The 12333-nt window shown below is 47.5% G+C and overlaps 1 protein-coding gene across 2 annotated transcripts in view; it reads left to right on the top strand.

Moving 5' to 3' along the window:
• The first annotated feature begins 1185 nt into the window (after positions 1 to 1185).
• Positions 1186 to 12333, top strand: part of LOC146345193 (sodium channel protein type 5 subunit alpha-like) — a 301192-nt gene continuing 290044 nt past the window's right edge. For both annotated transcript variants that reach the window (XM_084859393.1, XM_084859394.1), the window contains exons 1-2: positions 1186 to 1452; positions 4478 to 4596. In XM_084859393.1, coding sequence (XP_084715519.1) covers positions 1186 to 1452; positions 4478 to 4596 — 386 coding nt within the window. The remainder of the gene's footprint in view (positions 1453 to 4477; positions 4597 to 12333) is intronic.

Genomic DNA, 12333 nt, shown 5'->3' with positions numbered 1-12333 from the left:
ATGGCCATGCCACCTTCTCTTTCTCCTGACCACTGTTTGCTTGGTGGTTTCTTTCAGGAATGAATCTGGGCATGTGGAGATATCTGGCAGCTCAGATTCAGTCAGAATGGGAACAGCCAGAAGAGGGGGAGGCATGTTCCCTAGTGAGCCCAGATATGGCGAGATTTTCATCCCAAGACCTTGACACACAGATGGCCCAGCCTGAATGCCCCTCCTTTCCTCCATCATGAGAACCCAGGTTTCGGAGGAGGAGGAGGGCAAGGGGACACTAAGGTCTGACACAGCGGGGACACTTGTGACTTGGGGGACACTAAGGTCTGACACAGAGCAAAATGGGAAAAGTTAAGGGCAGGGCTCAGACACTCCACCAGGTTGGCCACTCGTGAAAGCCAATGTAGGAGGGAGCCACCCTAAGGGAGGGGCATCCCTATGAAACTAGTCTGGCTGAGAAATTCTTTCCCAGACTGCTGGCAACTTCTCTAACTTCCACTTCGTCTCCTCTATTGATATTTGTAGATGTGTGGATTACCTGGTTCTATGCAGTCTGAGAGTTTCCTGGAATCTACATTTGTAAAGAAACTAGTCGTTAACTATTAAAGTAGTGTAGCCTGAAGCCTTGTTTCCTGGAGTGTGTTGATTGCAAAGGGGGGTGACAAAGGAACCTGACAGTTTCCTGGCTTTTGTGCAGTCCCCCCCCCCATTCTAAGAGGTTGAAATGCCTCTCTAAAGGCGTTAGTTACTGGCAGTAAGACCATTAAGCTAAAGTATGCTGGTATTTTAGGCCCCGCCCCTTTTGCCTTTGGCTCCACCCACCAGTGGAATGCAGCCCCCGAGAGCTTCTCTGAAATGGAATTTGGCCCTTGGGCTTGAAGAGATTCAACTCTCCTATGTTAAAAAATAAAAGAAGCACACTATCTGGGTGGGAAAGGATCCATCCAACTGAACTCCTGTCAACTCATGGCCTTCTTCCATCTGTGTTGTCCCAACGTCATTCAGAGCCAATTGCCAGGCAACTCTCATGACCAATGATGAGCACTCGTAAATATTTTCAGTTGTTTGGCTTTCCTGTTTTCTTACCTATATTCTCCTTTCCTTCCTTCCTTCCCCCCCACCCCGGCCCAGGTTTTTTTTGTTTTGTTTTTTACTATTAGGAGTAAAGACCAGTACAAAGATCAGGATGAAAAGATGGCCGACTTCTTGTTACCACTGGGTTCTAACAGCTTCCACCGGTTCACGCCTGAATCCTTGGCTGCAATCGAGAAGCGGATTGCAGAGAAGATCGCGAGGAACGCCAAACAGGAATATAGGGAACAGTTGGTTGATGAGGAAAAGCTGCGCCCCCAGTTTGACTTACAGGCCTGCAAGAAGCTACCCGAAATCTATGGGTCTCCTCCATCGGAGCTCATTGGGGAACCCCTGGAGGACATCGACCCGTTCTTCAGTGATCACAAGGTCAAAGCCATCAGCTCTGCACTTATTATTCAAAATGGCGAAGGGGATTGAGGAGGAAGGCAATGGTTTTTCCCCTCTTCCCCCTCTCTCCTCCCTGTTTTCCAGTGAAAATAATTCCTCCGTGGATTAAGGATGTGAGAACTAGCAAGATCAAACTCCCAGTGCTTAATGTTTTGCCACAGGTTGACTGAGGTAGAGGTGGGAGGGTTTTATTTTGTTTTTGGTGGGAGCCACATGTCACTTCACTTGGACACTTGGCCTCACTGAAGAACATGTGTGCGTGTGTGTGGTTGTTGTGGAGTGCGTGTGTGTGGTTGTTGCTGAGTGCATGTTGTTGTTGTTGTTTCCAGGGATTCCTGTCCCGGTGCTCTCAATCCCAGTGGAGGCTGGTGGCTCCGATGTAAGTGGGGCGGTGAATCCACTCCGGGTTTCAGCCAGGACCAGTCAGAACTCTAAAGGAGCTATCCAACTTGGATAGCTCCTTTAGAGTTCTGAGTGGTTCTGACAGAAACCAGAGCAGATTCACCACCCAACGGACATCGGAGTCGCCAGCCTCCACTGCTCAATCCGTTGCTGAAGGCGGCTTGCTGAATCCATGGAGAACTCCCAGCATTCCTCAGCCAGCATGGCTGCCTGCAGGATGTTAGTAGTCCAACCCAACTGGAGGGCACCGGGTTGGGGAAAGGTGGCTTAAATCTTCCGTGCCCCCACCCTTTTCACTCAGCAGAGTTTTCCAGACTTGCACTTGCTCTGGCTGCGAGAAATACAGCTGGAGATGGGCCAGGGAGACACCAGTGCAGAGCAGATGTAGCAGGTGGGGAAGGGCTGAGCTCTCCTCCCAATCACACCCTCCCCACCACTGCTTTTCCGGTGTTTGGTGACAACCCAGGCCCCAGCCACGTATCTGGCTTGATCTTCAGGCTTGCAAGAAGAACATCCAGTGTTTTATTGTCACTCAGCCTGTAAGATGCTTCCTTGCAAGTGACAACATGTTCCTGTTGCCCGTGGGTGACATGACTGTGCCTTTCTTTCTGCCGCAAGACAGAATGGCATTTTTGTTAATAAACCATTAGAAATTTATGAAACCCTCCTAGGTGGGGAGGGTTGAAAATTATTGACAAAAGCTAGACGGATTCCTAGAAGCGGATCAATCCTCATTGCTGACCAGCAGTAATCGATGAAAACTGTGTTTCTATAAATGAAGACATCTGCAGTGGGATAAGCATTAGGCCGGGCTTCCCCAATGCATTAACCCCCAGATGTGTCAGACTACAAATCTCATCACTTCCAGCCAGCTTGCATAGGCTGACTGGGGTGATGGGAATTGCAGTCCAAAACATCTGGCAGGTGCTGGATTGGAGGAAAGATGCAATAGGCTATAATGGTCTCCTCTCGTTTAGACTACTGTAATGCGCTCTACGCGGGGTTACCCTTGAAGACAGTTCGGAAGCTGCAGCTGGTACAGAACACAGTGGCTCACCTGATTAAAGGCAGCCGCTGGTGAGATCACATCACTCCCGTGCTGAAGGAGTTGCACTGGTTACCAGTTGTTTTCCGGACCAATTCAAGGTGTTGTTTTTGACCTTTAAAACCCTATATGGTTCCGGCCCATCTTAAGGAGCGACACCAGACAGGCTGCTTAACAAGATCAGCCTCGGATGGCCTTCTCTCTGTCCCATCAGCCAGGACAGCTAGACTGGTGGGGACGAGGGAGAGGGCCTTTTCTGTGGTAGCCCCCACTCTGTGGAACTCTCTCCCTAGGGAACTCCGCCATGCCCCCTCTTTAATGAGCTTCTGCCGTGCATTAAAAACGTGGTTGTTCACGAAGGCATTTGGGGTGGGTTAGGGTATTTTAGAAAACATTTTTATTGTAGAATTTTATTGTTTTAAACTGTTTTATTATATGCTGTACATCGCCCAGAGTGGCTAGGTGACCAGCCAGATGGGCGATTAATAAATTTAATAAATAAAAATAAATAGGCTATTATGGATACGTGCTTCCCATTGAGAAGATCAGGGAGGACACCGTTAGTGTGGTGGTTCACCCAGGTTCTTCTGGATGGCTGTGATATCTTGGCACACATGCCTCATAGTGGAGTCGCCAAGTCTTCCTGTATGGCAGTGCTCCTGTGCCTTTTTAAAAGCTGAGTGACAGGCAGAGGTTCTGCAAATCATTTTTGTTTTTGTTTTCCAGGCATGCAGATGTAAACAGTGGTAGAAAGCTTACCTGGCTATATTTCTGCTTGTCACTCAGCCTTTAGAGGCAGAGAAACCCTGCCCCCCCAAAGGGGAGGGGGGAGTTGACAACCTTAGTTGTGAGGCATGTATGCCAAGACAGAGACAGATCTGCAATGGCAAATCAGTGCAGGGTTGGGAGGCTGTTGGTCCGGATCCTAAAATGGCTTCCGTAGATGCTGTGAAAGGTAAGCGACAGCAAAGCTCTCTTTTTCTGCACCTGAAGTGAAAATAGCAATTGCCAGTTGTGAATAACTGCCCCAAAGAAGAAGCAGGCTTTTAAAAAAGAAAAGGAAAAAGAAAAAGTTTTTCACTTGTTAGGGAGGAGGAAAAAGCAGTGTCCTGATGTACAGCATGTGTTGCATGTAGAAGATCATTTCATAGAGTGGAAAGCTTTGTCCGATCAGTTCCTTGGAAAGGGGGAGGTGAGGTCTGTGCAACCTGCTATTTTACATGTGGCGCAATGCTCCATATAGTCAATGGGTAACTTTGGCCTCCATTTCTTAAAGAATCACATATATGTTTATGATCATCCTGGCTATTGTGCATCATTCTTTCTTTAGACACAATAAGAGAGTCTGGGCTATTGAGCATGTTCTTTTCCCCAGGCAGCAATGCCTGGTGTCTTCATTTGGTAAGAAGAAGGGATGTGCAATAGCTCGGGATGTTCCTTTTGAGCAGGAGACGTAAGAGTGCAATAGCCTGGCCTGTGGTTTCTGGAGGATCTTATATAATGTGGGCTTTTAATACAGTCCTTAAATGTTCTTTCATCCTGTCTTTTGTTTTCCAGACATTTATAGTACTGAACAAAGGGAAGACAATCTTTCGATTTAGTGCCACTCCTGCCTTGTATATACTTAGTCCTTTTCATCGAATCAGAAGAGCAGCAATTAAAATTTTGGTACATTCATATCCTTTCACTCAGATGTTCTCCATCAGACCTCTGCTTGGTACAAAATTAAATGGGTTGTGTGAATGTGCTCTTATCAAGTTGCTCCTGTTCATCCAAGTTTATTCAGGTTTGCTGCCTATTGGAATTAAAAATTAATCTATTGGGGGGTGGGGGGGGATGGTAATAAGGAAAAAAATGAAGCAAAATCTCATTCATTCATATATTTCTGCAACCTGTATAAATGATGTGAATTTTACACCTTTGCATTTATTCTCTTCTTTTGCATAACTCGTTCTGGTTTTCCTGGCCATGGCAAGGAACTATGTGGGAGAATGAAATCCTAGCTCTGACCACTAGAAGTGTTATTCATCCAGAAGGGTAGCTGTGTTAGTCTTTGGCAGCAAAAACAGCACAGAGTATTGTGGCATCCAGTAGAGGCTGGTGGCTCCAATTGTGTGTGTGTGTGTGTGTGTGTGTAAATCCAGTCTGGGTTTCAGTCAGAACCAGCAAGAACCCTAAAGGAGATATCCAAGGTACTGAACCTGTTTTGGGGGTAGGGTTCAGTACCTTCAACAGCTTCTTTAGAGTTCTGTCTGGTTCTGATTAAAACCCAGAATGGATTTACAACCCCACCAAAATCGGAGCCACCAGCCACCACTGATGGCACCTTTGTTAATCTTTGAAGTGCCACAGGACTCTCTGTTGTTATTCATCCTCCCCTGTGACTTTTGAGATGTCAGCAGACATACATCTTCAAAAATAAGGGCTAGAAATAGATGGGTTGGGTTTTTGGTTGGGTTTGGGGGGGCGGAGCTAAAAAATGCTAAGATTCTTCGGAAGCTGAATTCTATACCTTATGCCATATTCCACACTTTTTAATGCTTTTAATGGCATGCACACAATCCTGCATTTTTTTAAAAAATGGCTTGTTTACTTGACTTTACCTGCTTTGGTGAATATGGTGAATGGATAGGGCAGCAACTTAAATACTGGACCTGCTCCTGGACCTTTAAAACAGACCGACTTGCAGAAATTCAGCAGGTAGAGCTTTGGCTGAGATGGAGTTGCATGGGGAAAGTTTCGCTTCCTGAATTTCTGCCGTATGTAAAAGCTGCTGTGAAAGGCACAGGGCTGAGGAAACTCAGGGGCTGCATGCATCACGGTGCCTCAGAAAAGGAGAAAAGTTCTGCAGCTCCCTTGTTGTCTTGGGATGACTAAGCAGAAGGAACATCTGCCCGTGAACGGGCTCCATACTGTGAGGGCAACACAGCCATCGTGTGTGCTGACGTGCCTGGGGAAGGCGCTGGTTGGAGGTTGCACAGTCATAGAGCATGTGCTTTTCAGGCAGCAGATCCCAGGGTCAACCCCTGGCCCCTCCAGTTAGAAAGGGATCAGGTGCCAGTCAATGGGAAAGACCCCTGCTTGAGACACTGGAGAGTCACTGCCAGCTGGAACTGTCTAGATGGGCATCCGTGGACGCTGGTGGCTCCGATTTCAGTGGGGCCGTGAATCCATTCTGGGATTGTCAGAACAAGCCAGAACTCTCAAGGAGCTATCCAAGGTGCCGCACTAATTTTGGGGACAGGGTTCAGCACCAGCCTCCACTGCGGGACATATAGTCTGACCTGGCATAAGGCTGTTTCTTATGTGATCCCATGAACTGAGGGCAGCTGATGCAGACCGCTTGCTGAAGCTGAGCTGGGCTGGGTCTGATCCCTGCCTGGATGGACAAACCCCGGAGGAGGAACCTTTCAGATCTGTGATGGAGGAAAGGCAGGCTATAAATCAGGGGAGTTGAGCCTCTTTCAGCCTGAGGGACAAATTCCATTGGGGGAGCTCCTGGGGAGCTGCATTCCAGTGGTGGGTGGGACCAAAGGCAAAAGGGGTGGAGCCAAAGGCAAAAGGGGTGAAGCCAAAGGCAAAAGGGGTGGAGCCAAAACACCAGCAATTTTTTTTTTTTTTTAGCTTAAAGCTCTTACTGACAGGCTCGTCAACCTTTTATAATGGGGAAAACAACTGCGCAAAAGCTGGGAAACCATCAAATAATAAGGGGAGAGTGGGTGGAGTCAGGGGAAAGGGACGTGACCATCTGGGAACCCTGGAGGGCTGGATTGGGGTGTGAGGCTCTGCACCCCTTCTGTAAATGTACTAAAATAAAATAAAAAATTGGGTCAGCCCAGGAGACGTGTTCATTCGTCATCAAGCTGCCACCTGACCAAGAAAAGCTGGCCTGCCTTGCTCTGCTGCTTTTTCTACAGCATTGGCAGAAATCCATAGGCAAAGAAGCTCACGGCAGCATAAAGCTTAAGGCTTGCCCACCTCTGCAGATCAAGCCACTGTTAAAAGCAGAGCTTCAGATGCAGGTTGAAAGTTGGCAACCTTCCTAAAGAATACACATTCGAGCCAGAGGCCATGCATGGTGTTGTGGTTTTGTTCCGGTGACACCTCTCTTTATGAGTCCCCCTTCTGAGAAGAGGGGAGCCTCCATGCCTGTGTCTAGCAGGGCAGCCTTTTCTGTCGATGGAGCAAATTCTTTAGGAAAACACAACAGCACCACCCAAGGCAAACTGGGCAGAGCGAGAAGTCAATAACCCCAGCAGAAAGGACGCTGAATCAGCAAGTATTTGAGCAAATACTATTAAGGAAGCAGAGAACGGCGGATCCGTTCGCCTGCATGGGAACACCCAGCTCTGTTTCGTTTCCCAGTGAGAGCTGGGAAAACAGTGTGAAATCATCAGCAAAGTCCTAGCATAACAGAGTTGGAAGGCCCCATGTCCAATACCCTCGAAACCTCCTTTCAAGCTAAAGCAGAAGAGCTGAAGCACCACATGATGTGTATAATTGTGGGACTGTACCCAGTGGAGGCTGGTGGGTCCGATGTCAGTGGGGCGGTGCATCCGCTCCAGGGTTCTGCCAGAGCCAGTCACAACTCTAAAGGAGTTTTCCAGGGTGAAAATGAATCTCCCTCCCTTCAGCTACTGTGAGCATTGCAGCTAAGCTGACGGTCTGAAGGGGTGGCAGATGACATCGGCACCCTTGCTAATAAAAGGTGCCGATGCTCCACCCCCGTGAGCCCTGGATCCACCACACCGCTGGGCACACAGCAGCTCCTGTGATGCCGCACATGCTGAACGGTTCCAGCTTGTAGCTCGGCAATGACAGCAACAGCCACCACCTTGGAATATGTAACTCTGCACCAGATTCGAGTTCTACGTTTGTAAAATGCAAGAGGACAGATGGGGCTTTCAGGAGGGGGAGTGAGGGATTCTGGGTCAGGTTGGAGGATGGGAAAGAATTAAAACTTGGCAGGAACAGGAGTGGACAGGAGGAGGAAACAAGGTATTTATGGTGGCTTTCAGAGGGCTGAAGGCAGGTAAGCAGCTTTTCTTTCTTTCTTTCTTTCTTTCTTTCGTAATACTTATATACTGCTTCATATAATAAAATCTCTAAGCAGTTCACATATAAATATTAAAAATCACATTTAAATACACTATTAAAAACCATTTCTACTGCAGTAACAATACAAATCACATTTAAAATACACTATTAAAAACCATTCACAGTAACACTACAAAACAATACAAGGCCTAATAACATGGAGCTTCTTGTTGTTCAGTCGTTCAGTCATGTCCGACTCTTCATGACCCCCTGGACCATAGCACGCCAGGCCTTCCTGTCCTGCGCTCTCTCCCGGAGCGTGCTCAAGTTCATATTCATTGCATCCGTGATGCTATCTAGCCATCTCATCCTCTGCTGTCCCCTTCTCCTTTTGCCTTCAATCTTTCCCAGCATCAAGGTCTTTTCCAATGACTTTTCGCATTAGGTGGCCAAAATATTTGAGCTTCAGCTTCAGTATCTGTCCTTCCAATGAGCACTCAGGGTGGATTTCCTTTAGGATTGACTGACTGACCTCCTTGCAGTCCAGGGGACTCATAAGAGTCTTCTCCAGCACCACAGTTCAAAAGCATCGATTCTTCAGTGCTCAGCCTTCCTTATAGTCCAGCTCTCACAGCCATATGTTACTACTGGGAAAACCATAGCTTTGATTAGACAGACCTTTGTCGGCAAGGTGATGTCTCTGCTTCTTACTATGCTGTCTAGGTTGGCCATAGCTTTCCTCCCAAGGAGCAAGCATCTTTTAATTTCATGGCTACAGTCACGGTCTGCGGTGATCTTGGAGACGAAGAAAATAAAATCTGTCACTGCTTCCATTTCTTCCCCTTCTATATGCCAGGAAGTGATGGGGACAGATGCCATGATCTTCGTTTTCTTAATGTTGAGTTTTAAACCAGCTTTTGCACTCTCCTCTTTCACCTCAACAAGAGGCTCTTTAGATCTTCTTCGCTTTCTGCCATTAGGGTGGTATCATCTGCGTATCAGAGGTTGTTGATAATTCTCCCGGCAATCTTAATTCCAACCTGTGATTCATCCAACCCAGCGTTTCTCATTAAGTACTCTGCATATAAGTTAAATAAGCAGGGCGACAATATGCAGCCTTGTCGTACTCCTTTCCCAATTTTGAACCAATCGGTTGCATATGGTTATTTGCAATTAATTATGAACCAGAGAAAGTCTGGTGAACAAGTGCATTTTCAGAGGGCTTTTGGAAAGTACCACATTTTCTGCCTCCTGAACTGCACTGGGGAGCATTTTCCAGAGGGTAGGTACCACCACCAAGAAGGTCTCCCTTTGAGATATTACAACATGGCGACATTCTGTAGGTCACGGAACAAACAGCAAGACCTCCTCTGAAGACTTTAATAATTGGCTGGGTATATGTAGGTATATATGTATAAGAAACCATGATAGGAACAAATCAAGAAGCAGCAGTGTTATGAAGTATTGTGGAGGAGGTGAGACTGTGTCTGCCTCACTGTGCATGCTTACCTAGGAGTAAGCTCCATTGAACATAATATGACTTGCTTCTTAAACATGCATAGGACTGCACTGTAAAAAAAATGCTTGGTTTCCTATATGAAGTGGTAAAATTCACAGTGGATGAGAGCTGACCTGGAAATTGATGTTCACTGCCTAATCCAAGATATAGAGAATGTTCAGTGGTAAATATAAAGTTCTCCACACATGTTCAGGGCATTAACTAACTCCTGGGACTTAACTAAGATTTGCCATCCCAGAGGTAGGGAGATTCCAGGCTTGTGGGATCTAATTTGGTTTTTTAAAAGAATCCCAGGGTTCAACAACCAAAGCCATGTGTAAAATAGTGGCCCAAGCAGGTGGACATACAATAAGAATTAAGGAACAGGGTGGTTCTGAGCTAGAAATGTACAAGAATTTTGATTGTGTACACAAATCATGTGAACATGTCCCATTTGCAACCCCTAACACAAACGTGAGCAGGAACGCAATTTTGGGTTCATGTTCAGAAGTGCGCAGTTGTGCAAATGTGCTTTTGTGCATATGTGCAAATCCCTGCAAATCCTCATTTTCATGCTTTAGACTGTGGGGGAAATGCGCATTTTCAATTAGGAAAAAATAGTGTTTTTTAAAATGCGTATTTTTTTCAAGTGGAAAACATTGCACAATTTAAAAAATGTGCATTTTTCCCAATTGGAAAAAAAAAAGGTGCTTGTGTTGGGAACACAAACGAGGTGAAACAAGCTTCAAGGAAGAATTTGGAGAACCTCAACTAGCTCGAACATTGCATGTTCGCCCATCCCTCTTCCGAGCACATGCTCAGTGCCAGAATTTGTGATCAGTACCAAGCTCAAGCATTCCTCACAAAAATCCACTCTTTGTTTTCCCCACCTCTAGGCATTCTTTTTCAGCAATCTATTATAGGAAGCGGGGGGAGCTTTTTGTTTCTGCTGCTGTTAGACAATTGGGAGTCAGAAACCCTTGTCGATCTATTGCAAATCATGTAGAGATCTACTAGTAGAACTTGATCTCTGTTCTTCCCATCCCTTTTGGATAGTATCCCTTCTACTGCAATGGTCTGTTTTAGAGCTGCCTTGGGTCCACTTGACCTCCTAGTGATCCTGTCTGTCAGCTTCTTCCCCATCTTCTCTGCATGAAGTTCACTTAAAGATCCAGCTAAAGGCTTTCAGGCTTCCAAGCAGGCAGTTTGTTGATGAAGCCAAAGATTTTCTGAGTCACTTTCCTTTACCTTCAACCGCACTTCTTCCAATTAGGGGAATGTCAAACTTTGCTTGGTTTAGTGGGCCATCTGCAAGGAGTGTCCTGCGGTGAAGATGGAGAGAGAGAGAGAAAGAGAGAGAGAGACTTTCTTCCTAGAGAAAGGTGAAAGAGCTAGTAGGATCTGAGAGAGGATGCCCTTAGAGGTGTGTGGAAGCTCTGTCCCCAGCAAGAAATTTCACTTCTCCTATCTGGCACACTTTTTATTTTTATTTTTTTTAAATTATTGTTACATGTATAACCTGTCCCCCCCCCCCCTTGCAGGGAACCCAAGGAGGCTTACAAAATCTGCCTCCTCTCTATTTTATCCTCACTAGGGGTGGATGAAAGTCCCTTACCTTTCGTCGAAGGTTGTTCGCGGTGGGGGGGAGGCACTTCGCTGCTCCCCCCGCGAAGTTCAGGCCGGGAGGGGAGGCTTCCCGCCTCGCCCCGGCCAAAATTCAGGCTGGGGGGAGGCTTCCCGCCTCGCCCCGGCCGAAATTCAGGACGGGGAGGAGGCTTCCCGCCTCGCCCGGCCGCGAACTCGAAAGTTTAAAAAAAAAAAAAACGCCCCCGTGATAGGCTACGTGACGATTAACGTAGCCTATCACGGCTAGATCTGCAAAGTCAGCCGTGATAGGCTACGTTAATCGTCACGTAGCCTATCACGGGGGCGTGGTTTTTTTTTCTTTCATTGGAATGGCGGCGGCGGCAGCCGGTCAAAAGACCGGCTGCTGCTCCCGCCCCGCTCAAACACCCGCCGAACCGCCGGCCGGACCCGCCGCCGGGAGGGACATTTGGCGAAGGTAAGTCCCGTCCCGGGGGGGGGGTGCGGGGGGTGGGGGGTGCGGAGGATTTCTCCCCGAAACTTGTTCGGGGGGCCGAACAAGTTGGCGCTCGGCCCCCCGAAGTTTCGGGGAGAAATTCTCCGCCATCCCTAATCCTCACAGCAACTCTGTGAGGTACGTTAGGCTGAGAGTCAGTGATTGGCCCAAAGTCACCCAGCGAGCTTCATGGACTGAGTGGACACTAGAACCTGGATCTCCAAAGTTCCAGTCCAAATCTCTAATCACTACACTGGACTGATTCTTTCCCCTTGAAATCATATAGCACTGACTGGGATCTTGAAATGGGGTCCCTAGCAGTAAGGCCCAGGGTCCTTACTCTGCACCACCATCATAGCTTGGCAGAGAAGGGAACTGCTGATGCCTCCTGCTGCTCTTCAGCACCCTCGCTTTGAGTGGCCAAGAGTGGTATTGCAGCTGCAAGCTTAGTAGGGGTCAGGTGACGCAAGGGGCCAATAGGGTCCCATCTGGTCCTATAAAGCTTCTGACTTTGGCTGGCCTGCCTCTAAATGATCAGACAGACTGTGAATCAGCGCTGAAGGAGCATTCCTGTCTGCTGCACAAGCAATGTGTGTTCTTAAGGGTGGGCCATAATTTGCCAACCCATTCGCAGGTGGAAAATTAGGAGTGGCGGTTTGGTTCCATTTTGGGGCTCATGAGCTGGCCCCTGAAAATGTTTGAGGGGGAGGGAGCTTTCAATTGTAGTGAGAGTTAACCTTTCCTCCCCCTCACTTTCCTCCTCCTTTAAAAAATGCCTTTGCCCATCATTGCTGCTGC

The sequence above is a fragment of the Heloderma suspectum genome, chromosome 5 (assembly GCF_057233095.1).
Source record: "Heloderma suspectum isolate Gila_16-S chromosome 5, 16-S_ref, whole genome shotgun sequence".
Lineage (NCBI taxonomy): Eukaryota > Metazoa > Chordata > Lepidosauria > Squamata > Helodermatidae > Heloderma > Heloderma suspectum.
Note: the sequence above shows the minus strand (reverse complement) of the source record. Positions and strands in the feature narration are given on the sequence as shown.